Raw genomic sequence first — 27271 nt, 5'->3', positions numbered from 1 at the left:
GCTTTTTTCACGTTAAGCATTTTAGAATGTCCTGTGGAAAACCAACTTGTTAACGTTGTGCCGGCAGAAGTGCAATCATGGTTTTCCTGATGCTAAATCCAGCCTTGGAGAATATCCTTTCTGATGATGTACATCCACACTTTAGATTTTCTTATCCCAGACATTGTTAAAGATTTAAATACTTGCCGCCAAGACGATCCTCTGTCGGTCACGGGTTGAAAGTGAAACTTAAATCTGTCACGGGGTGTTTGGATTTATTCACGCACGTTAAAAAATACATTTGCACATTTTTATATACAGCATTATCATAATAGGCTGAATATTAACGTATTGACAGAAAACCGGTAGTTCTAGAAATCAGACATTGAGCACCCTCATATAGCCAAAGTGGCATGATCCTCGTTTCATAACACCTCTGCGAAGATTCGACCATGAGATCGGTAGTCGAATCAGGCTCCTCCAATCGAAGCATCGAATCTTCGACTATTCGGGGTCACCCCTACCCAAATGGAAAACTCTTTTATTATTGCTAAGGGTTCAAAATGTAAGCAGAGTAAAGCAAACAGAAATGCAGATCGACAGTCGCTGAATCAGATGAAAGCAATGACTTCAAGTGCAGAAGAGGCCAGAAAGGATGGAAACGAGTCCAGTTGCTGAAATTACTGGACAATTTAAAACATTATTAAACATTGTATTTAGAAGGTGAGTAAAAATGATGAACAGAAAGTCTTTATTGTCCTTGTATTGTGCAATGCACTGAAATTTGGCCTGCCTTCTTGCTAATGACAAATATGCTACATTTGAATGACACAGTTGGTGTAGGAATTATTACTGACCACCAAATGGTGAAGTTGAGCACTGTGTCAAAAGCTTCGAAGCACCAACACAGTTTGTTGTATCTAGTTAGAGATTTCATCAGCCCCTCCTGTGGTTGTGTAACTTCCTCTCATCTGAACATCTGAACCCTGCTAGAGTTACTGTATAGTTACACAATCCCACAGTGAAGTGTTGTGTAACGTGTGTGTGACACATGTCTGAGAAGACACACCTGCTCTGAACGATGGATATTATCTCTGAAGGATATATTTTGCACATGAGAGTATTTCTGCTGTTAGTCTCCCTTCTTCATTTTCTGGACGCCATTAAAATCTAGAAATAAAATCATTACATTATTAGTGATACAAATGTATTTGCTACTGAAGTCCCATGACTCCTGAATTATAAAACAGTTTTTAAAGTATTCTAAAGTAATTATTAACATCAGCTCCAGCTTGTTAAATCAAAAAGTATTTGCACACACTACATGAGCGTCTCTAAAGAAGAGATTGAATGGGCTGGATTGGAATCCACTGCTGCTTCAATGTATATGTAATGAGTGATTATAATCAAAGTATTAATCAATATTTTTACTTCTAAATATCAAATGAGTTGAATGACTTCTCTGGAGATTTTACTTTGTTATAGAAGTTACCAGTGTGATTCCTGAAATGTTCTTTTCATGTATTCTCTAATGTCTGTATTTGATATCTGAATGCAATAACAGTGCTTGCTCATTATCCCGGCTTCCAGAAATGAAATCGGGACTGGTTTTGTGTTTGAGAAAGGTCTTATAGGGACATATAGGGGTCATTGAAGCCAATAGTTTAAGGGACCATTTCTTTGTTAAAGCCTTACTTTCCAGTTAGACTAAAGTGTAGCTCTCCTTGAGAGAAAAAAAGTTGTTATCTTGATGTTTTGTTTCTCTCTCTCTCTCTACACTCTCTCTCTCTCTCTCAAAGTCAATAAAGCATGCAAAGACTTTGGATTTATTCTGGTAAACATGTTTATCGATGATGGTGTGGAGGGCGTAGATGTGGTCAAATGTTCTGTGTTTGGGCAGAAAACCAATTTGACTTTTGTCCAGAATTGTGTGGGCTTTGAGAAAGGTTTGCAATCTTACATTAATAATCGAACAGAATATTTTCCCCAGGTTGCTATTGACACATATGCCTCTATAGTTGTTTGGCTCATATTTGTCTCCTTGTTTAAAGATCGGTGTAATCAGGCCTTGGTTCCAGGTGTCGGGGAAATATCCTACACGCAAAACTATGTTGAATAATTTGATTATTGCGGTTTTGAATTTGTTGTTGGTGTATTTGATCATTTCGTTTAATATTCCATCAATGCCTTGTTGGGTTTTAAAGCATGCAGTCTCTCTGTAAGCTCATCTACAGTGATTGGGAAATCTAGGGGGTTCTGATTGTCTTTCATTTTTTCTTTCAGGATTTCTAATTTGGTTTTCAATTCATTTCGAGCAGGATTTGTTTCAGTTGTTTTGTTCAGATTTTCAAAGTGTGTCCTCCATACTCTCTCTCTCTCTCTCTCTCTCTCTCTCTCTCTCTCTCTCTCTCTCTCTCTCTCTCTCTACACTCTCTCTCTCTCTCTCTCTCTCTATACTCTCTGTTTAATGTGTGTTTTTTTTCAGCAGTGGAGTTACCCGAGCCTGCTTGAATGCTGTAGGGGAAATGCCAGTATGGAGGGATGAGTTGATGATGTGTGTGAGTGCTGGTAGAAGTGTGGGAGAGATGGCTTGTAGAAGGTGTGAGGGGATGGGGTCTAGAGGGCAGGTGGTAGGATGTCTGGAGATTAGGCCCAAACTCGAGGCACGATGCGTCCACTGAAAGAGCAGATAAGACAGATCGCCAACTCTCTGGACCGATGCCAGAACCAGCAGAAGGGCCGTCTTTAAATTCATCAACTGGGTTCAGAGATGATCACGGCTCTATTGTGGTCAGACTGTGAGTTCTCACACTCAGCAGTAACATGTTTCCAGACCTCAACAGTGAGATCACAGCTATGAAAACACTACGGAAATCATGTAATGTCACACTTAGAGCACAGCCCACAGACGCCTCGCTGTAAAGAGAAATCTATTTATTATAAACATTCTCATCATCTGGCAATGGAATTTTGCCAAATATTCCTTTCTTAAAATTAAACTGAACTAAAATAATCATTAATGGAACCCAAAATATATACATATTTACAGTTCCCATCCCTGATCATTATCTCCTTTGTTTCTGCAAAACTGACTGCAGTCTCATAATTACTGCAAGCGGACAGGTAATTAGCAGCTTAAGAGAATAGAGGATTTAATGAGAATGATCTACAGGAGTAAAACTGTCCTCATTTTCTAGCCTGCACTGTGTTTCACAAACAACAGTCTATTTTAGCCCATTATGGCCCATGTCGGAAGTCACTTTTAGGAATTGAATGGCTTAGATCAGAACTATTTCACAATGACAGTATGTATGAAGTCAGAGTCAAAATTAATCTCTGAAAGTTTTGTCTGTTTTCTCACCTGAACTCTTGACAGTGTGTGTGTCTGTGGTCTTGACTTTTATTTTATTTTCAATTGCTATTCGAATTTCACTATTTTATTTAAAAGTACTTCAAGTTTCTATTTCACTTTACAAGACTTTGTGGTAATTTTAATATGTTCATAAGCACACCAATATTGAGATATGGGTTTATTGAAATAAATTTAATAATATTCAGAGGCTACTTAGAGAGATTGAATAATAAACTAACCCAGGACCCCATCCCGCTTAAATCTAAGGGAGAGGGCGCTACATGTGTATATGTTAAAGTATCATGAACCATGTAATACACATGTTGGCGCTGTCACACTCCTGATAATCTGAGTGTGTAAATCACGCTAGAGTTGATATTTATTGACACTATACCACAGTTAAGTGTCTTTACATGTGTGTGAAACATGTCTGAGAAGTGCATATTGTGAACCGCACTGGCTCAACACACATCTACTCTGAACACAAGGATATTCTTTAGCACACGAGAGCATTACTGTTAGTTTCTCTTTCTTATTTTAGCAGTTTCCTGCATGCCGTTAAATTCTACAAATACAATCATTACATTATTAGTGATAAAATTGTTTTGTTACTTAAAAGTTATCCACTATCCACTATCGAAAAAGGTACATTACGAGCTCATGAAGGGGAACAAACATCTCAGGAAAGGAGACTTATTAAACACAACTGCAGAGGTTTATTAAGAAAATTATAGCAATCATTCAAAATGAAAAAAGATGCTAAAAACAGGAATGAACAGACAAGATCCAAGAATCCTCAAATCAGCTCCATCACACAGAACAGAGAGAGATTATACAGTCTGAGTCTGTACATTACTGTATTAATATTATATTTAAAGCAGTTTACATATGAAGCGCAAGAGAATGACTTTCAACACTGTAGGCAATAATGAAAATAAATCTGGCTTTTTATATGTAAAAAACATTTTAATCTAAACTTGATTATGTCACTATAAGTGCTCAGAGTTTTTTCTCTGTTTTCTGAGAAGAAGAAAATAAAACAATGAACAATCCTCTGTAAGTTTCTGCTATTGTAAATATTGCTGCAGATTGGCTCTAAACTCATCAGTATTTTATTCTAATATTGTCGGCATCTCTATTTCCTCTGGGTGCTTCGAGTCCTTCCTCCCTGCAAAATAAAAGCATTGAGTTTGCACAGATGATCTGAAGAAGAATCACAGTAGGAGCAGCAAAACTGCGATCTCAACAATAATCACAATCACTGCAGGAAACATGAGAGGAAGAAGAGAAACTGTACATGACTGAAGTCAAGGGTATTCAACTATCAACAGTTATTGATGAAGCATTTACAGACTGACTGATAGTTTAATGTTATAAAGCTGTCAGTATAAATGAACGTGTCGTACCTCTGTATAATGATCCAGCAGTCACACTGACTTCAGTTTCTGATGCTGGATCAGCTGGATCTGTGGATCACGTCTGTTAGTTCAGTTCAACACATAATGCCACATATACACAACATCATCATCACATAAACTGGAGCTTCACATCACAGAAATGATGAATATGTGCACGAGTCTGTCATCTATTATCTTCTTACTTCACTCTCAAGCTGTCAGGAGGAGAATGACTATCGCCATTGACCAAAAATAAATCTATTTATACAGTGATCATGTGATCATGAACCTTGTGTAGGAGCTGCTGCTGTAGTTCGGCTTGATGTCTTCTCAGAGTTTGAGCTTCTGACTGGAATCAGTGTTGGTGAAGCGACTGGAGCTGCAGAAGATGAATGTTCAGACGCATCACCTGTAGGACATTAACATCATATGTTCATATTGATCATGACCTGCAGTTTGCATCATCACAGTTTACAGTGGCAGTAGTTGAGAAGAGACTGTACTGTATTACTGTATAACTGTGTTACTGTATAATTTATTCCTGGTTTATATGAGAGTGAAACACAGTTGAGCTTCTGCAAATAAACCTTCAGCTTGAATGAAGGACATAAGCCTTATAATTCCTAAACCCGACCTCCTACATGGGTCATACTAGGCTTTAATTCTGTAATGATGTCGCAGACGCTGAGGGATCCATTTGCAGCTTTTATTAGAATGGTCAACAGGCAGGGTATATCAACAGCAAACAGATCAATGGAGAGGACACAGAGCAAAACGAGGTCACAGGCAGAAGTCAGGGTACACAGTCCTAGGTCAGTAATCAGATCAGCAAACACAGAGATAAACGCTTGGAATTGAAAGCCGGGGCAATGCAATACTACGCAGAGAACTGAAGAATGAAAGAGGTTTATATGGGTGTGTGTGAATGAGCTGCAGGTGTATGAGTCACAGGTGAATGAGATGATGAGTGCTGATGAGTCCCGGCAGTGAGTATGGGAAATGTAGTTTGTGAGGAAGTGATCATAGTCTATTGTGGAGCGCCCTCTGGTGGCTCTCGAGGGCACTCCAGCTGGTGATCGTTACATAGCCCCCCCCCCAAAGAGCGGCTTCCAGACACTCCAAAACTGTCCAGGTGGGAGGTGGCGCGGAGGCGGATCCGGATCCGGGGGCGGGATGGAGGACCAGGTCGTGGAGCAGAAGAGGACCTGGAGACTGCGGCAGAATGGAAGGCCAGGGCGGAGCGGGCTGTGCAGGCGACCAGGGCGGAGCAGGTGGAGCAGGCTGTGCAGGCGACCAGGGAGGAGACGACCCTTCAGGAGGCCAGGGAGGAGATGACCGTTCAGGCGGCCATGGCACAGGAACAGACACATGCTCAGGAACAGACACATGTTCAGAGACAGACACATGCTCAGAAACAGACACATGCTCAGAAACAGGAACAGGCACATGCTCAGAAACCGACAATGGCTCAGGAACAGGAACGGACACCGTGGCAGTGGCCGTCTCTGCTGAGGGCTCAGGTTCAGGCGTTTCGGCGGCCATCTCTGCTGAGGGCTCAGGTTCAGGCGTGTCGGCGGCCATCTTGTCCGGAGACACTGGCTCGGCGGCGGCAGGACTGACGTGAAGCTCTGGCTCGGCAGTGACCATCTTGTCCGGACACTCTGGGCTGGACAGGACCAGAATCTTGTGAAACTCTGGGCTGGACGGGACCAGCATCTTGTGAAACTCTGGGCTGGACGGGACCAGCGGCGAAGAGGGCTTTGGCTCTGGCTCAGCGGGCATGACGCTCACAGACTCCTGCTTGGCGGGCATGATGCTTTCAGTCTCAGGCTCGGCAGGCATGACGCTTTAAGTTTCAGGCGCGGCTGGACTGGCGTGAAGTGCGGGCTCGGCTGGACTGGCGTGAATTGCGGGCTCGGCTTGACTGGCGTGAAGTGCCGGTTCTAGTTGGGCAGACGTGACGCAAACCTTCTCTGGGTCGGCAGACATGACTTGAACAGTCTCTGGGTCCGTAACAGGGCAGGACAAGGATTCATAAACAGTTATCACTGACACCTCCAAAGGTTCTGCAGCAGACGCCGCCACCTCTGGTGGTTCTACAGTGGTAGCATCAAGAATCAGGTAAGGTTCACTAACAGGACAGGTACAGTGCTCCTCTACAGTTCCTTTGACTGTGAAATAACATGCTTACAGAAAGATGTGAAAAGCGCCATCACTGCCTCTCTTACTCTGAAGTTAGTGGCGACATCGGCTGTGCTCCACCGGTGTTTCCACCTGCAACAGATGCTAGGCCAGGCTCCTCCGCGTTGAGTGATGACATCATACATTCGGGGTCCTTTTCTCGACTCTCTGACCTTGCGACAACTGCTGGCGCTGAGCCAGCAACGCCCCCTGGCTTTCGGGAGTCTCAGTCTTCTGCCACACATATAATTCACCAGAATCTCTCTACCTATATGTATAACGACACCTCATTACCACAAGTCCTTCTGCTTGGTAACTCTTGGTGAATCAAGGGAATTCAACTTCCAGCTTGTATCCCCTATTGTTTGTCTAATGGTAATATTGGTGATTTCATCAAGCTTTTGCCTAAACATTTTTACTCACATACATCTGTTAAAATAGTCATTGTACATACCGGGATTAATGAGATAATGGACAGGCAATCAGCCAGACTGCATTCAGACCTTGAGGAACTATGTTTTCAAATTGAATCCTTGGGAAAGCGCTGCATTCTATCTGGTCCTTTCCCCCTCTCCTTCTATGGGCTCTGAATATTTTAGTCGTCTCTATGGACTGCATCAATGGCTATGCCACTTCTGTTTGGCTGCTGGCTTTAATTTTATTCCTAATTTTGACTCCTTTTGGACTAGGCATGACCTTTTTAATGCTGACAGATCTCACCTAAATGGGGGGGGGGGGGGGGGGGGGGCAAGCTGCTCACCTCCAACTTATTGAACTATATAGCCTTTGGTATTGACTGACATAATGTTCAGCCTGGCCCTCCTTCAGTCTGCCCTCACTCTACCCAGCATAGTAATTATGAGGGTCTTGCTAAACTGTCCTCCTGCATAGATCTATACATGACCCCGGCATACCTGCATACTCCTATCATTTCCTTACAGGCTCCTATCACTGTGCAAATTAGTTCCACAACAGCAAAGTGGAATAGACCTAAATGCACCCTGGCTCGCAGACTTAACCCATCTAATCTACTTTCTATTCCTAAGAAACCACCTGTCCCTGTGAAAAAAAAAAAAAAAAAAACATTTTTCTTACAGTAAAACTTGCTCTGCTAAATATCAGGGGTCTCATTTATAAAGCGTGCGTACGCACAAAACGGGGCTGGAAACGTACGTACGCCAGTTCCCACGCAAAGGTTGTGATCTATAAAAAACAAACTTGACGGGAGAATGTGCGCACCTTTAAGCAAACTTTGAGCCGTGCGTACGCACATTCTGGAGACAAAGGGAATTGGCGACACCGATGGTGAGCTGGAGTTAAGTGTCTTTTTGGTCACTTTTAGACAGAAAATCTAAAGAAAATTAAACATATACAGAAAGATAATACAAAATATAATTTCACTCACAAGTCAAGTCAAGTCAAGTCATCTTCATTTATATAGCGCTTTTAACAATGTAGATTGTCTCAAAGCAGCTTTACAGAGATAAATGTATAATTTAACGTAAGATTGTTTTGGCTTTATAGCGGTTCTTTAATAAAGTTATTTTCCAGCTAAAGTTAGTTTTGATTGATTCGCTTCCGTCGCAACGATCATTTGTTTTTAAATTAGGGCCGCCAAGACGACACCATTCTCTCTACACAGACTTTAGCGAACCTGTGAGAAACGCTGATGGCGTTCAGATGCGCATTAAGAACGGGTTCTATAGTTATGTGCGTTTGAATATATGTGTGCAGGTTTGGAATTCCCTACAAACCAAACCTAAACAAATTACTGGTGTTTCCTTATAGTTTTGATTCAGAATTTTATTTTATTTTATCAATTCGGGGTAGATACGCAAATTGAGTTTTCCCGACGACGCGTTATCTGTAGAGTGGGAAAGGGATCCTCCATAGGGAGAGACTAGTTGGCCCTTCAGCACTGCATTGACATCGGGTCCAGGCGAAGGTCCTTCATCAGATCTGGAAACGGCCTGGATCCGGCAGGCTGCGGGAAAACCTTGGGATAAACAAAGACACTAAAATTAGCGTAGATGCCATTCTTCTCATGATGTAACAAGTACATCAGGATTTATGGGAAGTGTTCCCGGTTCCAGCTGACCTAATCTATGCAGCCTAATATTGAATTATAGAAGTCTATAATGTATTATGTGAACGCTATGTCAAAGAGATGTGTCTTTAATCTAGATTTGAACTGACAGAGTGTGTCTGCTTCCCGGACAATGGTAGGAAGGCTGTTCCAAAGTTTTGGTGCTAAATAGGAAAAGGATCTACCGCCAGCAGTCGATTTAGATATTCTAGGTATTATCAACTGGCCGGAATTTTGAGATCGCAATAGACGTGAAGGAGTATAATGCGTTAAGAGCTCGCTCAAGTACCGCGGAGCTAAACCATTTAGTGCTTTGTAAGTAATCAGCAATATTTTAAAATTGATGCGATGTTTAATAGGGAGCCAGTGCAGTTTTGACAGAACCGGGCTAATATGGTCATACTTCCTGGTTCTGGTAAGAACTCGAGCTGCTGCGTTTTGGACCAGCTGCAGTTTGTTTATTAAGCGTGCAGGGCAACCACCCAGTAGAGCATTACAAAAATCTAGCCTTGAGGTCATGAACGCATGGACTAATTGTTCCGCATTTGTCAATGAGAGCATATGACGTAATTTAGATATATTTTTAAGATGGAAAAATGCGGTTTTACAGATACTAGACACGTGACTTTCAAATGAAAGATTGGTATCAAAGAGCACACCCAGGTTCCTAACCGACGACGAAGACTTAACAGAGCAGCCATCAAGTGTTAGACAGTATTCTAGGTTATTACGTGAGGAAGTTTTTTGTCCAATAATTAGAATCTCTGTTTTTTCAGAATTTAGAAGTAGGAAATTACGAGTCATCCAGTTTTTTATATCAGCTATGCATTCTGTTAATTTAGTGAATTGGTAAGTTTCGTTAGGTTTTGAAGAAATATAGAGCTGAGTATCGTCGGCATAACAGTGGAAGCTAATTCCATGTTTCCTAATGATATCTCCTAATGGCAGCATGTACAGAGTGAACAGCAGCGGTCCTAGTACTGAGCCCTGTGGTACGCCATACTGAACTTGTGATTGATAAGACATCTCTTCATTTACTGCTACAAACTGATAACGGTCAGATAAGTATGATTTAAACCATGCTAGTGCAATTCCACTAATGCCAACATAGTTTTCTAGTCTATTTAAAAGAATGTCGTGGTCAATGGTGTCAAACGCAGCACTAAGATCGAGTAACACTAATAGAGAGACACAACCATGATCGGATGATAAGAGCAAATCATTTGTTACTCTAACGAGAGCAGTCTCAGTACTATGGTATGGTCTAAATCCGGACTGAAAATCCTCGCAGATATCATTTCTTTCTAGAAAGGAACATAGTTGTGAAGATACTGCCTTTTCTAGTATCTTTGACAGAAAGGGTAGATTCGAGATCGGCCTGTAATTGACTAATTCTGAAGGATCAAGTTGCATTTTTTTAACAAGCGGTTTAATCATAGCCAGCTTAAAGTTTTTTGGTACGTATCCTAGAGACAAAGAGGAATTAATGATATTAAGAAGAGGATCTATGACCTCTGGAAGCATCTCTTTCAGTAGCTTAGTCGGTATAGGGTCTAACATACATGTTGTAGATTTAGATGATTTAACGAGTTTAGTAAATTCTTCCTCTCCTATAGCAATGAATGAATCAAATTTTTCCTCAGGGAGACTACAATGCACTGCCTGATGCGATACTGTAGTAGACGGTTGCATAGTTATAATTTTATCCCTGATATTATCAATCTTATAAGTGAAGAAGTTCATAAAGTCATTACTGCTGTGCTGCTTGGAACCTTCTGTGTTTGAAGCTTTCTTTTTCGTTAGTTTAGCCACTGTTTCAAATAAATACCTAGGATTATGTTTATTTTCTTCTAATAGGTTTGAAAAATAAGCAGATCTAGCAGCTTTTAAAGCCTCTCTGTAAGCAATCGAGCTCTCTTTCCATGAAATGCGAAATACCTCTAATTTTGTTTTCTTCCAGTTGCGCTCCATTTTTCTGGCTGCTCTCTTAAGGGCCTGAGTGTGCTCGTTGTACCACGGCGTTGGATTATTTTTTTTAATCTTCTTTAAGCGCAAAGGAGCAACTGTGTCTAAAGTGCTGGAAAAGAGAGAGTTAAAAGTTTCTGTTGCAATATCAAGTTTTTCTAAGCTATCCGGGATGCTAAAATGATGAAACTGATCAGGAAGATTATTAATAAAGCACCAAGCCTGCCACTTGAAGCAAGTATCCATCCCTTCTTAAATGTCCGCGCCGGCGAGCGCGTTTGGCCGTTTAGTGAAACTGACGCAAATAACAGTTTAAATAAATAAAATATTGATTTAAACTATGTTTTACTTCTGATATAAACATTTAGATTAAATATGCCATTCAAATTAATGGAGTTAAGCACTTAAACATGAAATCATTACTGAGAAGTTACAACATTTTTATATTCAAATTCAGTCAATAGAAATATTTGCTGTGGATGCGATGTTTTTGAACACTTTTCCTGTGGCGTGCTGTGCTTTAATGTTTAACCACAGAGATAACTGCTTATCATGAAAATACCAGACTGTCTGAGAAAATAGTTTCGTGCAAATAATGCCCAAGGCCTATCTGTTTCCATTAAAAATATCAATTAAAAATACAATTCGGCCAGTGGAAAAGATTGAGAAAAACTTTCTCTGAAATGTATTTGACACTATTTGATTTATGTATTCAAAAACAAGGCAAGGATAGGCAACTACTTGATTTTTATTAATGTAATGTGTCTTGTACCGTTAAACGTTATCACGTGGATGAATAATCATATGCAAATGATATGCAGATGAGGATCTGCATAGTAAAACTAGGCGTTGTAAGCTCCATATATGGTTATTTCGGGGAGGAGACGCATGTGCGCACAATCTTCCGCTGACTGGGATTTATAAAGTGAATTCTGCGCAGGTTCTGGCGTACGAACGGTTTTATAAATCCGAATATTTTTTTGCGTACGCCATTTTTGGCTTTCGGGCGCACGTACACTTTTAGTAAGGTTCCTACGCACAGTTTTATAAATGAGACCCCAGGTCACTCATAAAAAAATATTTTTTAATTAACAATCTTATCTCCACATATAAACTTGACTTTTTACTTTTAACTGAAACCTGGCTTGACTCAGTAAACTATAATACTACCTTAATTGAATCTTCTCCCCCCGATTACAACTTTATGAGTGTCAACTGTGAAAATAGACGTGGGGGAGGAATAGCTAAATAATTTAAAGCTTCTTTTCAATGTCAACAGTCATCCTATGGTGACTATGCTTCTTTTGAATATCTTTGTGCTGTTCTTAAAAGTTGTCCAAAAATCCTGCTGCTAACTGTATATAGACCTCCTATTTTACCAGTTGCAGTCTTCCTTGAAGATTTTTGTGAATTGCTCTCTGAAATCTGTGTTCACTTTGACAGTATTGTTAAATCAGGTGATTTTAACATCCATGTAGATAATCCTGAAAACCCTCATGCAAGAGATTTTCTGGCGCTGATCGATGCCTTCAATCTGACACAACACATACAGGGCCCCACTCACTTTCAGGGCCATACACTCGATCTTGTCATCACAAAGGGTGTAACTGCCTCTACATCTGTTGTGGATTTAGCTTTATCTGATCACTGTTGTATCTTTATTAAAGTCTGCTTGTCCCCCTATCGTCAGAATAACTCCATTATGATCAGAAAGAGAGCTATAAATGACAAAACTTGTGTTCGTTTTGAGCAAGCACTCTTTGAGTCTAAAAGCCCATTCCCAAAGACTGCTGATAATTTGCTGAAAGATTTTAACTTAAGAATGAGAAATATAATGGATGACATTGCTCCTTTAAAACTGAAAAAATCCACTGGCAAACAGAAAGCTCCATGGATGAATGACCCGTCAGTTAAACTGCAAAAGAAAGAATGTAGGAGAACAGAAAGGAAATGGCGTAAATCCAAACTTAATTCAGACTATTTGATCCATAAAGGGACACTTTACGAATACAATTCTGTAATTTGTAGAGCAAGACAATCTTATTTCTCCACTATCATCAACAGTAAAGCAAATAACACCCGTGCGCTATTCTCCACTATTAAGAAGTTAACAAATCCCTCCCCTCATCTGGCTCCTGAACTACGCTCAGTTGACAAGTGCAATGAATTTGTTTATTTTTTTAAGAGCAAAGTAGAAAACACAAGACATTTTATTATATACCTCGCATGGCATCTCTCACTCTGAATCACCAACTAGTTTGAGAGAGGAGTTCAGCACTTTTTCAAATTTCAGTCCTGTTGACCTTGACACTCTTGAAAAGACTGTACAAAGTCTAAGTTCCTCTATATCTGAGTTTGACATTTTACCCACTAGTTTTTTTAAATTTGTGTTTCATCTAATAGCAACTGATGTGCTTTTAATAATTAATACTTCTCTACTGAGCGGCGTATTTCCCAAGTCTCTTAAAACAGCCGTTGTAAAGCCTTTGCTTAAAGGGCATATTGCAGGTTAGAAGACCCAATGAGTCAATGTATAGAAAAATAATGTAGGAACTAGATTTTCTTTAAAAAAAAAAAACTTCTAAATGCGCCACAGTGGCTTCTGGAGTCGTTTTTGTGAGAAAATTTTACTTCCGCATCTGAAAATGGGTGTGGCGGGCATGACGTAGCACGAGGGAGAGCGGTCGATTCAATCAACAGTATAAGAAATAATGGATCGCAAGACGTTTCGGACGCTGAGGAAATTGTTCATACTCATATGATGGAGCACAGCTATACAATTATGAGCCTGCTAGGCAGCCAAGAAAGCAGGGACAGGTCAGGAATAATGTTAGACAGAACAACGGTCAGAGGAGACAAATTGAGTTGTGGTGTGAGGAGATAGTGAAGAACAGGGCAGGTGTCTTGGTGAGAGACCAGAGTTAGCTTATAGATACGTTTCCTTGAAATTTCCTTGAATCATTTTTTTTTTTTTTATTAAAACTAACATCATAAATATGATTTTTTTTTTTTTTTACTTTGAGCAATGATGGAGCTATAGGCTACTTGAATCTTCTTAGAAGCAAATAAAAGAAAACAGCTCCTTGGACAAAATGAAATGTAATATCGGTAGTATAAACGTCTCGGGTTACGACTGTAACCCTCGTTCCCTGAGAAGGGAACGAGACGCTGCGTCGAGAATCGACACATTAGGGAACGCCTTCAGCGTGACGCGTCTGAAGCCTGTATGGAACTAGTCCAATCTTGATTGGTGTTACGTGATGACGTCACCCGTGACGTCGCATGTGACGGTGAAGCGGAAGCTATAAAAAGGACACCGGAACATAACAGCGCTAGCTTTCAATTGGTCGAAGCAAGTCATTCTCAGGAGCGCGAAAAGTGTGGCCGAGGGACGCAGCGTCTCGTTCCCTTCTCAGGGAACGAGGGTTACAGTCGTAACCCGAGACGTTCCCTTTTGAGGGAACTCGCGCTGCGTCGAGAATCGACACATTGGGGAACCAAATGCCCACTGCGCCACACTGAGAGAATACGCCCTGGTATGAAGCAATCTAGCATACTCAAAACGAGAGAACCCGTGAACCCGGTGTAGAGGGCAGATCCAAACTGTAGTGTTTTATAAAAGTGTGAGGGGAAGCCCAGCCTGCAGCATCACAGACCTCTTGGAGGGAAACTCCTGCTAGCAGAGCTTTTAGAGGAAGCCACCCCTCTAGTGGAGTGGGCTTTTAACGCTAGAGGTGAAGGCAAACCACTCACCTCGTAAGCTGAAGAAATTGTTTCCACTATCCATCTGCTAATAGTTTGTTTTGAAGCAGGTGACCCTTTCCTTGGGGACCCAAAGCACACAAGTAGTTGATCCGATTTCCTCCAGCCCGAAGTTCTTTGCACATAGATTTCCAGGGCCCGGATCGGGCATAGTAGATGTAATTTAGCTTGCTCATCCGACACATGCGGTGGAGGATGAAAGGCCTGGAGAATTATGGACCGTGCCACATTAGACGGCACCTTAGGCACATAGCCAGGTCTAGGGTGGAGAATAGTCTTTACTCTGCCGGGAGCGAACTCGAGGCAGGAAGGAGCGACAGATAGAGCCTGCAGGTCCCCTACTCTTTTTAGGGACGTGATGGCGAGCAGGAACGCTACTTTAGCAGACATAAATTTCTCAGTCACCTCATCCAAAGGTTCAAAGGGTGCCACAGATAACCCCTCAAGATCCACTGTCAGGTCCCACGTGGGGACCCTAGACTGGATGACAGGCCTCATCCTCCTAACTCCATGAAGGAAACGTACTATAAGTGGGTGTCTCCCCAAAGTGCCCACCCCTAAAGGCGTGTGGAAGGCAGCTAAGGCCGCCACATAGACCTTAAGCGTGGACGGGGAGAGCCCGTCCGAGAAACGACTCTGAAGGAACTCCAGCACTGAAGCCACCGGGCAGTTAACTGGGTCCACTTGATGTTCTCTGCACCATAAAGTGAATACATTCCATTTTAACGCATACAGTTTCCTCGTGGAGGGGGCTCTAGAGTTTAAAATGGTCCCGACAACCTCGGTTGAGAGACCAACATTTAAGAGTTGGTCCCCCTCAGGGGCCAAACCCACAGCTTCCATAGCTCTGGTCGAGGGTGGAAAATTGTGCCCTCGGCCTGAGACAGAAGGTCTCTCCTGATCGGAATTTGCCACGGAGGACCTGCTAGGAGAACCATAATGTCCGAAAACCACACTCGGGCCGACCAGTACGGGGGTACTAGGAGCAGGCTGATCCCATACCGCCGGACTCTCTCTAGAACCCCTGGGAGCAGAGCAACCGGGGGAAATGCGTACAGACGAAGCCTCGGCCACGTCTGCACCATGGCATCCAGTCCGAGAGGAGCTGGAAGCGTGAGCGAGTACCAGAGAGGACAGTGGGTGTTCTCTTGAGAGGCGAACAGGTCCACTTCCGCCTGACCAAATTCCCTCCATATCAACTCCACCACCTCGGGGTGGAGTCTCCATTCCCCGGGCCTCAGCCCCTGCCTCGACAGGATGTCTGCCCCCACATTGCTGTCCCCAGGGATAAACATTGCCCTGAGTGAAAGAAGTTTCCCCTGGGCCCATAGAAGGACCTGATGCGCCAGTCTGCACAGAGGGCGCGATCTCAGGCCCCCTGTCGATTTATATATGACACCACCGACATATTGTCTGTTCGCACTAGAACATGATGGCCTCTGAGATCCGGAAGGAAATGTCTGAGGGCCAGACACACTGCCATCATCTCGAAGCAATTGATGTGCCAAGAAAGATGATGGTCCTTCCAAGTACCCCTGGTGTAGCGGCCTGCCATAATCGCACCCCAGCCTGTGAGGGAGGCATCCGTGGTTAGAATCTTTCTCTGACACGGTGCCCCCAACACAGGACCTAGGGACAGGAACCCTGGTTTCTTCCACATGACCAAAGAACGAAGGCATCTGCGCGTTACTTTGATCGTGCGAAAAGGGTTGCCCCTTGGGGAAAACCCTCTGGTCCTGAGCCACCACTGCAGGGCCCTCATGTACAGCAAGCCAAAAGGAATCACGTTGGACGCTGCTGCCATAAGGCCCAACACCCTCTGAAAGTGTTTGACAGTGATGGCCTGGCCTAGCTTGAGATTCGTTACTGTGTTCAAGATAGTATCTACCCGAGCAGGAGACAACTGTGCCCGCATCGTGATAGAATCCCACACTACCCCCAGGAAAGTGGTTCTCTGTAGAGGAATTAAGGAACTTTTCTTGGCATTGAGTCTTAAACCTAAGCACCTTAGATGGTTCAGAACAAGATCTCGATGTTCAACCGCCATCTCTACCGACTGTGCCAAAATGAGCCAGTCATCGATATAAGAGGTATAGTCAACATTTTGAACCTGTATCTCCTCAGAGACCGGTTCAATACCCTTAGATCTATTATAGGTCGTAACCCCCCATCCTTTTTGGGAACTATAAAATACCGACTGTAGAACCCGGCTTCCCTTTCCTGAAGAGGAACTTGCTCTATGGCCTCCTTTGCTAAGAGGGACTGAACCTCTTGCTCCATAACCTGACCCTGCTGACCCTGCGTGCGCTCAGCTATCTTTATTTATTTATTTTTTCTCTCGCGCGTCCGCGCCTTTGAGTTCATAAAAAGCTCAGGTGAGTAAGAATCAGTCAACAAACATGGTGAGTAATGTCTTGTCCTGTTATTGTCACCTGCACTTCATGTCACATGTTTAGTATAGCCTTCTCTGTCGACAATATAGGATTTATATGTGATAAATGTAAGGAGACAGTTAGGTTGACAGAGAAGATTTCAGAATTAGAAACACGCATCCAAACTTTAATTGAGGATAGTAAGAGTGCTAGTGCTTTAGATGTTTTGGATGCGCATAGTATAGTGAACACTTTACATGGCGCGGTTCCGGCTGAAGTAGAGCCCGTGCAGCCGGGCAAATGGGTGACAGTGAGGAATCGCTCTAGTCGCGGATCTAAAAACCACTCTTCCGTTCCGATTACCATAACAAATCGATTTGTCCCGCTCAGTGAAACACGCACTGAGAATGATTGTGCCCTAGTTATTGGCGATTCTATTCTATTCTATTACCTCTATTCTACGTGAAAATAGAGACACCAACCACCATAGTCACATGTTTGCCGGGAGCCAGAGCGCCTGACATCAAAGCAAATTTAAAAGTGCTGGCTAATGCTAATCGTAAATTCTCTAAGATCATTATTCATGTCGGCACTAATGATGTTCGACTCCGCCAGTCGGAGATCACCAAAATTAATATTAAAGAGGTGTGTGAACTTGCAAGTACGATGTCAAGGACTGTAATTTGCTCTGGCCCCCTTCCTGTTCGCAGGAGTGATGAGATAGTTAGTAGATTGTGTTCGCTTAACGGTTGGCTGTCTAAGTGGTGTCCGCTTAATAATATAGAATTCATAGACAATTGGAAAAGTTTTTGGGGCAAACCTGACCTGTTGAAAAGAGATGGTATTCATCCCTCCTGAGATGGTGCTGCTCTTCTCTCTAGTAATATGGCTCATAGTCTTAGAGCTCAAACATGACAATCTGGGGCTCAGGTCAGGAAGCAGACAGACTGGCTAAACCGACCGTCTGCTAGCGGCCTCGCGTCACCAAGGTCAGATAAATCCTATCACATAGAGCCTCTTTCACCTAGCTATCATCATATAGAGACTGTGTCTGTTCCCCGAATTTGGAAATCCAAAAAACGTTTAAACCCATCTAAGGTTAAAAATTTAATTGATGTTCAACAAATAAAAAACAGCTATATTACAGATGAGCAAATGCTAAAGCTTGGGTTGCTGAATATTCGATCGCTTACTTCAAAAGCACTCGTTGTTAACGAAATGATTTCAGATAATAACCTAGATGTGCTGTGTTTGACAGAAACCTGGCTAAAACCAAACGATTACATTACTTTAAATGAATCAACCCCCCAAGATTACTGTTATAAACATGAGCCTCGTCTGAAACGCAAAGGGGGAGGAGTTGCTGTAATTTATAGTAATAGTTTCAAAACCACTAAGAAATCAAGTTTTAAATATAATTCTTTTGAAGCATTGGTGCTTAATGTAAAAATATATAGTGTAAACGATAAATCACGTTTGAGATTTGTGCTGGCTACTGTATACAGGCCACCAGGGCACCATACAGACTTTATCAAAGAATTTGCAGACTTTCTATCAGAATTAATATTGACTGCAGATAAAGTACTAATTGTTGGTGATTTTAATATACACATCGATAATGAAAAAGATGCATTGGGATTGGCATTTAAAGACATTGTAAATTCAATTGGAGTTAGACAACACGTGTCAGGACCTACTCATCATCGTAATCATACTCTAGATCTAATATTATTACACGGAATAGATGTTGATGCCGTGACATCTCAGATCATTACCTAGTCTCGTGTAATTTGCATTTAGCCAAGGCTGCAAAGCCGACTCCGTGTTACAAATATGTGAGACCTATCACTTCTGCTACTAAAGATTGCTTTATTAATAATCTTCCTAATCAGTTTCATCATCTCAGCATCTCAGATAGCTTAGAAGAACTAGATATTACAACAGAAACGTTTAACTCTCTCTTTTCCAGCACTTTAGACACAGTTGCTCCGTTGCGCTTAAAGAAGATTAAAGAAAATAGTCCAACGCCGTGGTACAACGAGCACACTCGGGCCCTTAAGAGAGCAGCCAGAAAAATGGAGCGCAACTGAGTCTTAAACCTAAGCACCTTAGATGGTTCAGAACAAGATCTCGATGTTCAACCGCCATCTCTACCGACTGTGCCAAAATGAGCCAGTCATCGATATAAGAGGTATAGTCAACATTTTGAACCTGTATCTCCTCAGAGACCGGTTCAATACCCTTAGATCTATTATAGGTCGTAACCCCCCATCCTTTTTGGGAACTATAAAATACCGACTGTAGAACCCGGCTTCCCTTTCCTGAAGAGGAACTTGCTCTATGGCCTCCTTTGCTAAGAGGGACTGAACCTCTTGCTCCATAACCTGACCCTGCTGACCCTGCGTGCGCTCAGCTATCTTTATTTATTTATTTTTTCTCTCGCGCGTCCGCGCCTTTGAGTTCATAAAAAGCTCAGGTGAGTAAGAATCAGTCAACAAACATGGTGAGTAATGTCTTGTCCTGTTATTGTCACCTGCACTTCATGTCACATGTTTAGTATAGCCTTCTCTGTCGACAATATAGGATTTATATGTGATAAATGTAAGGAGACAGTTAGGTTGACAGAGAAGATTTCAGAATTAGAAACACGCATCCAAACTTTAATTGAGGATAGTAAGAGTGCTAGTGCTTTAGATGTTTTGGATGCGCATAGTATAGTGAACACTTTACATGGCGCGGTTCCGGCTGAAGTAGAGCCCGTGCAGCCGGGCAAATGGGTGACAGTGAGGAATCGCTCTAGTCGCGGATCTAAAAACCACTCTTCCGTTCCGATTACCATAACAAATCGATTTGTCCCGCTCAGTGAAACACGCACTGAGAATGATTGTGCCCTAGTTATTGGCGATTCTATTCTATTCTATTACCTCTATTCTACGTGAAAATAGAGACACCAACCACCATAGTCACATGTTTGCCGGGAGCCAGAGCGCCTGACATCAAAGCAAATTTAAAAGTGCTGGCTAATGCTAATCGTAAATTCTCTAAGATCATTATTCATGTCGGCACTAATGATGTTCGACTCCGCCAGTCGGAGATCACCAAAATTAATATTAAAGAGGTGTGTGAACTTGCAAGTACGATGTCAAGGACTGTAATTTGCTCTGGCCCCCTTCCTGTTCGCAGGAGTGATGAGATAGTTAGTAGATTGTGTTCGCTTAACGGTTGGCTGTCTAAGTGGTGTCCGCTTAATAATATAGAATTCATAGACAATTGGAAAAGTTTTTGGGGCAAACCTGACCTGTTGAAAAGAGATGGTATTCATCCCTCCTGAGATGGTGCTGCTCTTCTCTCTAGTAATATGGCTCATAGTCTTAGAGCTCAAACATGACAATCTGGGGCTCAGGTCAGGAAGCAGACAGACTGGCTAAACCGACCGTCTGCTAGCGGCCTCGCGTCACCAAGGTCAGATAAATCCTATCACATAGAGCCTCTTTCACCTAGCTATCATCATATAGAGACTGTGTCTGTTCCCCGAATTTGGAAATCCAAAAAACGTTTAAACCCATCTAAGGTTAAAAATTTAATTGATGTTCAACAAATAAAAAACAGCTATATTACAGATGAGCAAATGCTAAAGCTTGGGTTGCTGAATATTCGATCGCTTACTTCAAAAGCACTCGTTGTTAACGAAATGATTTCAGATAATAACCTAGATGTGCTGTGTTTGACAGAAACCTGGCTAAAACCAAACGATTACATTACTTTAAATGAATCAACCCCCCAAGATTACTGTTATAAACATGAGCCTCGTCTGAAACGCAAAGGGGGAGGAGTTGCTGTAATTTATAGTAATAGTTTCAAAACCACTAAGAAATCAAGTTTTAAATATAATTCTTTTGAAGCATTGGTGCTTAATGTAAAAATATATAGTGTAAACGATAAATCACGTTTGAGATTTGTGCTGGCTACTGTATACAGGCCACCAGGGCACCATACAGACTTTATCAAAGAATTTGCAGACTTTCTATCAGAATTAATATTGACTGCAGATAAAGTACTAATTGTTGGTGATTTTAATATACACATCGATAATGAAAAAGATGCATTGGGATTGGCATTTAAAGACATTGTAAATTCAATTGGAGTTAGACAACACGTGTCAGGACCTACTCATCATCGTAATCATACTCTAGATCTAATATTATTACACGGAATAGATGTTGATGCCGTGACATCTCAGATCATTACCTAGTCTCGTGTAATTTGCATTTAGCCAAGGCTGCAAAGCCGACTCCGTGTTACAAATATGTGAGACCTATCACTTCTGCTACTAAAGATTGCTTTATTAATAATCTTCCTAATCAGTTTCATCATCTCAGCATCTCAGATAGCTTAGAAGAACTAGATATTACAACAGAAACGTTTAACTCTCTCTTTTCCAGCACTTTAGACACAGTTGCTCCGTTGCGCTTAAAGAAGATTAAAGAAAATAGTCCAACGCCGTGGTACAACGAGCACACTCGGGCCCTTAAGAGAGCAGCCAGAAAAATGGAGCGCAACTGGAAGAAAACAAAACTAGAGGTATTTCCCATTTCATGGAAAGAGAGCTCAATTACTTACAGAGAGGCTTTAAAAGCTGATAGATCTGCTTATTTTTCAACCCTATTAGAAGAAAATAAACATAATCCTAGGTATTTATTTGAAACGGTGGCTAAACTAACGAAAAATAAAGCTTCAAGCACCGAAGTTTCCAAGCAACACAGCAGTAATGACTTTATGAACTTCTTCACTTATAAGATTGATAATATCAGGGACAAAATTATAACTATGCAACCGTCTACTACAGTATCACATCAGGCAGTGCATTGTAGTCTCCCTGAGGAAAAATTTGATTCATTTGTTGCTATAGGAGAGGAAGAATTTACTAAACTCATTAAATCATCTAAATCTACAACATGTATGTTAGACCCTATACCGACTAAGCTACTGAAAGAAATACTTCCAGAGGTCATAGATCCTCTTCTTAATATCATTAATTCATCTTTGTCTCTAGGATACGTACCAAACAACTTTAAGCTGGCTATGATTAAACCGCTTGTTAAAAAAACGCAACTTGATCCTACAGAATTAGTCAATTACAGGCCGATCTCGAATCTACCTTTTCTGTCAAAGATATTAGAAAAGGCAGTATCCTCACAACTGTGTTCCTTTCTTGAAAGAAATGATATCTGCGAGGATTTCCAGTCAGGATTTAGACCGTACCATAGTACCGAAACAGCTCTCGTTAGAGTCACAAATGATTTGCTCTTATCATCCGATCGTGGTTGTATCTCTCTATTAGTGTTACTCGATCTTAGTGCTGCATTTGACACCATTGACCACAACGTTCTTTTAAATAGATTAGAACATTATGTTGGCATTACGGGAAATGCACTAGCATGGTTTAAATCATACTTATCTGACCGTTATCAGTTTGTAGCAGTAAATGATGAGATGTCTCATCGATCACAAGTTCAGTATGGCGTACCACAAGGCTCAGTACTAGGACCGTTGCTGTTCACTCTGTACATGCTACCCTTAGGAGATATCATTAGGAAACATGGCATTAGCTTTCACTGTTATGCCGATGATACTCAGCTCTATATTTCTTCAAAACCTAACGAAACTTATCAATTCACAAAATTAACGGAATGCATAGCGGATATAAAAAATTGGATGACTTGTAATTTCCTACTTCTAAATTCTGAAAAAACAGAGTTTCTAATTATTGGACAAAAAACGTCCTCACGTAATAATCTAGAATACTGTCTAACACTTGATGGCTGCTCTGTTAAGTCTTCGTCGTCGGTTAGGAACCTGGGTGTGCTCTTTGATACCAATCTTTCATTTGAAAGTCACGTGTCTAGTATCTGTAAAACTGCATTTTTCCATCTTAAAAATATATCTAAATTACGCCATATGCTCTCATTGACAAATGCGGAACAATTAGTTCATGCGTTCATGACCTCAAGGCTAGATTATTGTAATGCTCTACTGGGTGGTTGCCCTGCACGCTTAATAAACAAACTACAGCTGGTTCAAAACGCAGCAGCTCGAGTTCTTACCAGAACCAGGAAGTATGACCATATTAGCCCGGTTCTGTCAAAACTGCATTGGCTCCCTATTAAACATCGCATCAATTTTAAAATATTGCTGATCACTTACAAAGCACTAAATGGTTTAGCTCCGCAGTACTTGAGCGAGCTCTTAACGCATTATAGTCCGTCACGTCTATTGCGATCTCAAAATTCCAATATCAATATCAAAATCGACTGCTGGCGGTAGATCCTTTTCCTATTTAGCACCAAAACTCTGGAACAGTCTTCCTACCATTGTCCGGGAAGCAGACACACTCTGTCAGTTCAAAGTCAGATTAAAGACACATCTCTTTGACCTAGCTTTCACATAATATATTATAGACTTCTATAATTTAATGTTAGGCTGCATATATTAGGTCAGCCGGAACCGGGAACACTTCCCAAAAATCCTGATGTACTCGTTACATCATGAGAAGAATGGCATCTACGCTAATTTTAGTGTCTGTGTTTATCCCGAGGTTTTCCTGCAGCCTGCCGGATCCAGGCCGTATCCAGATCTGACGAAGGACCTTCGCCTGGACCGATGACAACGCAGTGCTGAAGTGCCAACTAGTCTCTCCCTATGGAGGATCCCACTACCACTCTACAGATAAGGCGTTGTCGGGAAAATTCGTTTCGCGTTCCTACCCCAAAGCAACAAAATAAAATAAAATTCTTTATCAAAAGTTATAAGGAAAGACAAGTACTTTGTTTAGGCTTGGCTTGTAGGGAATTCCAAACCTGCGTATATTCAAACGCACATAACTATAGAACCCATTCTAAATGCTCATGTGAACGCCATCAGCGTTTCTCACATCTTCGCGTTTAAAGTCTGTGTAGAGAGAATGGTGTCGTCTTAGCGGCCCCTAATTTAATAACAAATGATCATTGCGACGGAAGCAAATCAATCAAAACTAACTTTAGATGGAAATAACTTAACTCTGCTGTAAAGCCGAAACAATCTCTGTTACCTTAAATTATACGCATATCTCTGTGAAGCTGCTTTGGAACAATCTACGTTGTTAAAAGCGCTATATAAATGAAGATGACTTGACTTGACTTGACTCTGGGCTGACCAGTGTGTGAACCACCCCACTGAATCTTGGTGGACGATACTCGAACTGAATTCTGTACCCCTTTTCTACTGTGCACAGGACCCACTGAGATATATTTCGAAGACCCTTCCAGGTGTCTAGATAATCTACTAGCGGGATCAGTCTCTCGGGACTGACCTCGGGTGTTGTAATTGAAATATCGGTGGCCTGAAGCATTCGTTTGGCAGGAACTAACCAACATAATTTTATTGAAGGCCTCGTGAGAGGGAACGCAACCGACAGAGCCGCATTGTTTTCGGGCGGACACTGCGATTTGCGTTCGCTGAAAACCGATGTGTCCCGAAGCGCACGTAGCGGCGGGGAGCACAAATCGATTTCCTGAGGGCTCCGTGAAGGAGCTTGATGTTGTTGCTCTATCACGGGGGGGACCACCCTCAGAGGCCTGCGCAACGCGTCAGGACCTCTTTGCCGAAGCCTTCCTCGCCTGAATGACAGTCCTCAGATCTGTCCTAGGCCTTCGGCTGAGAGTGTTGCCCTCAGACCCAGACCTTCCTCGGGGGGGCACGAGAAGCAACACTCTCCTTCTTCTGCTTCTTCTGCTGGAACGACGGCGGGGAATGAGATGCTTTAGAGCGGCCGATTGTCGTTTCGTCTCCTGAAACAGATCGACGACAGTGTTGACTGCGTCGCCGAAAAGGCCAGAAGACGAAATCGGGGCATCGAGGAGGAAAGCCCTGTCCTTCTCCCCGATGCCCGACAGATTTAACCATAGGTGTCTCTCCGTGGCTTCCAGTGCTGCCATAGAGCGGCCAATGGTGCGGGCCTTCTCTTTGGTAGCACGGAGAGACAAATCGACTGCTCGACGCATTTCTCGAATATCATTGAACGAAGCCTCCCCGCCGTCGTCCACCTCTTTTAGGAGGTCGGCCTGGTACGCCTGCAAAAGCCCCATAGTGTGCAGGCATGCACCAGCCCGACCTGCCGCCATATATGCCTTCCCAACAAGCGCCGAAGTGGTACGGCAGGGCTTGGAGGGAAGCGCCGGAGCTCTCAGGGACGATGCATTATCGGGCGAGAGATGAGATGCAAAATTCTCTTCAACCCGGGGCATCGTCCCATAGCCCTTCTCTTTCGACCCCACAATACTGGAATATATATGTACATTGGGGCTGGAGAGACGAGAAGAGAAGGGCTTATTCCACGATCTCGACACCTCGGTGTGGAGATCGGGAAAAAACGGGAGAGACCGGCGTGAAGGTTGTGGCCGGGCTTGCAGGAAGCGCTCATCAAGCATACTTTTTTTCGTCGCTTCCTGCTTATCTGGGGGCCATTCTATATTTAATTTACCCACAGCCCGGGTTACAACCTCCAGCAACTCCTCAAAGGCAGGAGAATGTGATGATGGTGGTGCTTCACTTTCTCCTGCCTCGATGTTCAAACTATCTGACCCCTCAGAGCCAGACAATTCGAACATCGGGACCTCCTCGCGGGCGGAAGAAGCCGCTGGACGGGCTTCCACCTCGCGAGCAGGACCGCGGGAACTGGCCGATGAATGTTGGGAAAGGGCCGCGGCCGTCTCAACATTATCAGCCAGATCCTTTTGCGATCCCCATGAATGCAAGCGCCGCGCTGCCTCGACAGACGCGGGACTTGATCCATGGGGAGCGCGTGCCTGGCCTGATTCATCGAACAGACCGAGGCGGGAGCGGAGCGTTCTCAGGGGCATTAGATCACAGTTTGTACAGACAGCGCCCTCGAGCGCTGCCCGTGCATGCTCCACTCTGAGACAAACAACACAGAGCGCGTGTGTGTCACCCTCGCTCAAATAGCGCGGGCAAGGGGACGCACACTGTCTGAAATGCTTCTCTTTCTCCATCAAAATACCTTTACCGAACAAACAACACCAAATAAGACACACAGTCACATATAACGCTTGCTGAAGAACAGAAAGATAGCGCTGTTATGTTCCGGTGTCCTTTTTATAGCTTCCGCTTCACCGTCACATGCGACATCACGGGTGACGTCATCACGTAACACCAATCAAGATTGGACTAGTTCCATACAGGCTTCAAACGCGTCACGCTGAAGGCGTTCCCTAATGTGTCGATTCTCGAAGCAGCGTGAGTTCCGTCGAAAGGGAACAAAGGTTTATTTTAGTTCAGATTAACATTTGAGGGCAGCAATTGTATTCATAATGTCAAAATAATGTAATGTAATATGTAAATTGAAAGCATTTTATCCTACTATTCCCGCCAAACGTCCATGGTTGCAGACAGTAGTGTTACTACAGTAAATCCATGGTGAATGTTGCTGATCTGTGGACACTGGATAGTTCATTCATTGCACAGTTTATTCCTGGTTTCCACGTCAGCGCTGTTTGATTCGTTAATAACGGAGAAATGTGAATATTTCTCACTAGATCTCGCAGCGATGTTATTACTTCAGTGGCGAATTCAAATGCTTTATTTACTGGATCTCGCAGTAACAGTGTTGCTTGATCAGGCTCGCGCTGCACTGGTCCAAACTGATAAACGGTCCACACAAACACAATAACGAGTAGCTCAGTTTTCGTTTTCGTCTCTTCACCTGCACAAACCGCGCCCAGGCACGAAAGATAGCACCGTCTCTTTTCTTGTTAGGAAACCGGTGGACTCGATGTCCTGACTGGCTGGAGTTTTTGCAAGCTCCACAAACACAATAATTTACCATGACGATGATAAATTGAAATACAAAAACTACTGAAAACACACTGACTCACGACCGCTCTTACTGAATACCAACCTACTCTGCACTGAGCTGCGGCAGAGCTGCAGAGCATAGCACTCATCTCCCTCATGTGACGTAAAATGACGCGATGTTGAAAAAAAGCGCTCACTTTATCTACTAAATTGGTGTCCTTATGTCGTTTTAAAACATTTTAAATCCTGCATTATCTTTTCATATGATATTTTCATTCACGGCTATATATTCATTTTGATTTTTTTTTTTTACCTGCAATATGCCCTT

The 27271-nt window shown here is 42.6% G+C and overlaps 3 protein-coding genes across 7 annotated transcripts in view; all 3 read right to left on the bottom strand.

The window, feature by feature from the left end:
* Nucleotides 1-27271, bottom strand: part of LOC311301611 (uncharacterized protein) — a 113214-nt gene that overhangs the window by 67223 nt on the left and 18720 nt on the right. The window contains exons 4-6 of one of the 5 annotated variants that reach the window (XM_084426866.1): nucleotides 5018-5137; nucleotides 4738-4797; nucleotides 4565-4592 (exon numbers count right to left, since the gene is read on the bottom strand). In XM_084426866.1, coding sequence (XP_084282992.1) covers nucleotides 4565-4592; nucleotides 4738-4797; nucleotides 5018-5137 — 208 coding nt within the window. Of the gene's footprint in view, nucleotides 1-4024; nucleotides 4593-4737; nucleotides 4798-5017; nucleotides 5138-27271 lie in introns of those variants that run through there. The other 4 variants (XM_084426864.1, XM_084426865.1, XM_084426867.1 and 1 more) reach the window with 4 other exon arrangements.
* Nucleotides 5168-11411, bottom strand: LOC311301697 (uncharacterized protein). Its single transcript, XM_084426970.1, has 2 exons — nucleotides 10934-11411; nucleotides 5168-8905 (listed from the first exon to the last, which is right to left on the bottom strand). The coding sequence occupies exon 2, from the start codon at nucleotides 6568-6570 to the stop codon at nucleotides 5749-5751; it is 822 nt and encodes a 273-aa protein (XP_084283096.1). The 5' UTR covers nucleotides 6571-8905; nucleotides 10934-11411; the 3' UTR covers nucleotides 5168-5748.
* On the bottom strand, nucleotides 11528-16530 carry LOC311301572 (uncharacterized protein). The gene is made up of 2 exons (XM_084426820.1): nucleotides 14425-16530; nucleotides 11528-14081 (listed from the first exon to the last, which is right to left on the bottom strand). Exon 1 carries the CDS (start codon nucleotides 16049-16051, stop codon nucleotides 14609-14611), a length of 1443 nt encoding a protein of 480 aa, XP_084282946.1. The 5' UTR covers nucleotides 16052-16530; the 3' UTR covers nucleotides 11528-14081; nucleotides 14425-14608.

This window comes from Rutilus rutilus (genome assembly GCF_951802725.1).
Source record: "Rutilus rutilus genome assembly, chromosome: 1".
NCBI lineage: Eukaryota > Metazoa > Chordata > Actinopteri > Cypriniformes > Leuciscidae > Rutilus > Rutilus rutilus.
Note: the sequence above shows the minus strand (reverse complement) of the source record. Positions and strands in the feature narration are given on the sequence as shown.

Bases quoted from the DNA above. Each gene is read 5' to 3' on its own strand.
- LOC311301697 (XM_084426970.1), bottom strand. From the start codon at position 6,570: ATGCCTGCCGAGCCTGAGACTGAAAGCATCATGCCCGCCAAGCAGGAG.
- LOC311301572 (XM_084426820.1), bottom strand. From the start codon at position 16,051: ATGGGCCCAGGGGAAACTTCTTTCACTCAGGGCAATGTTTATCCCTGG.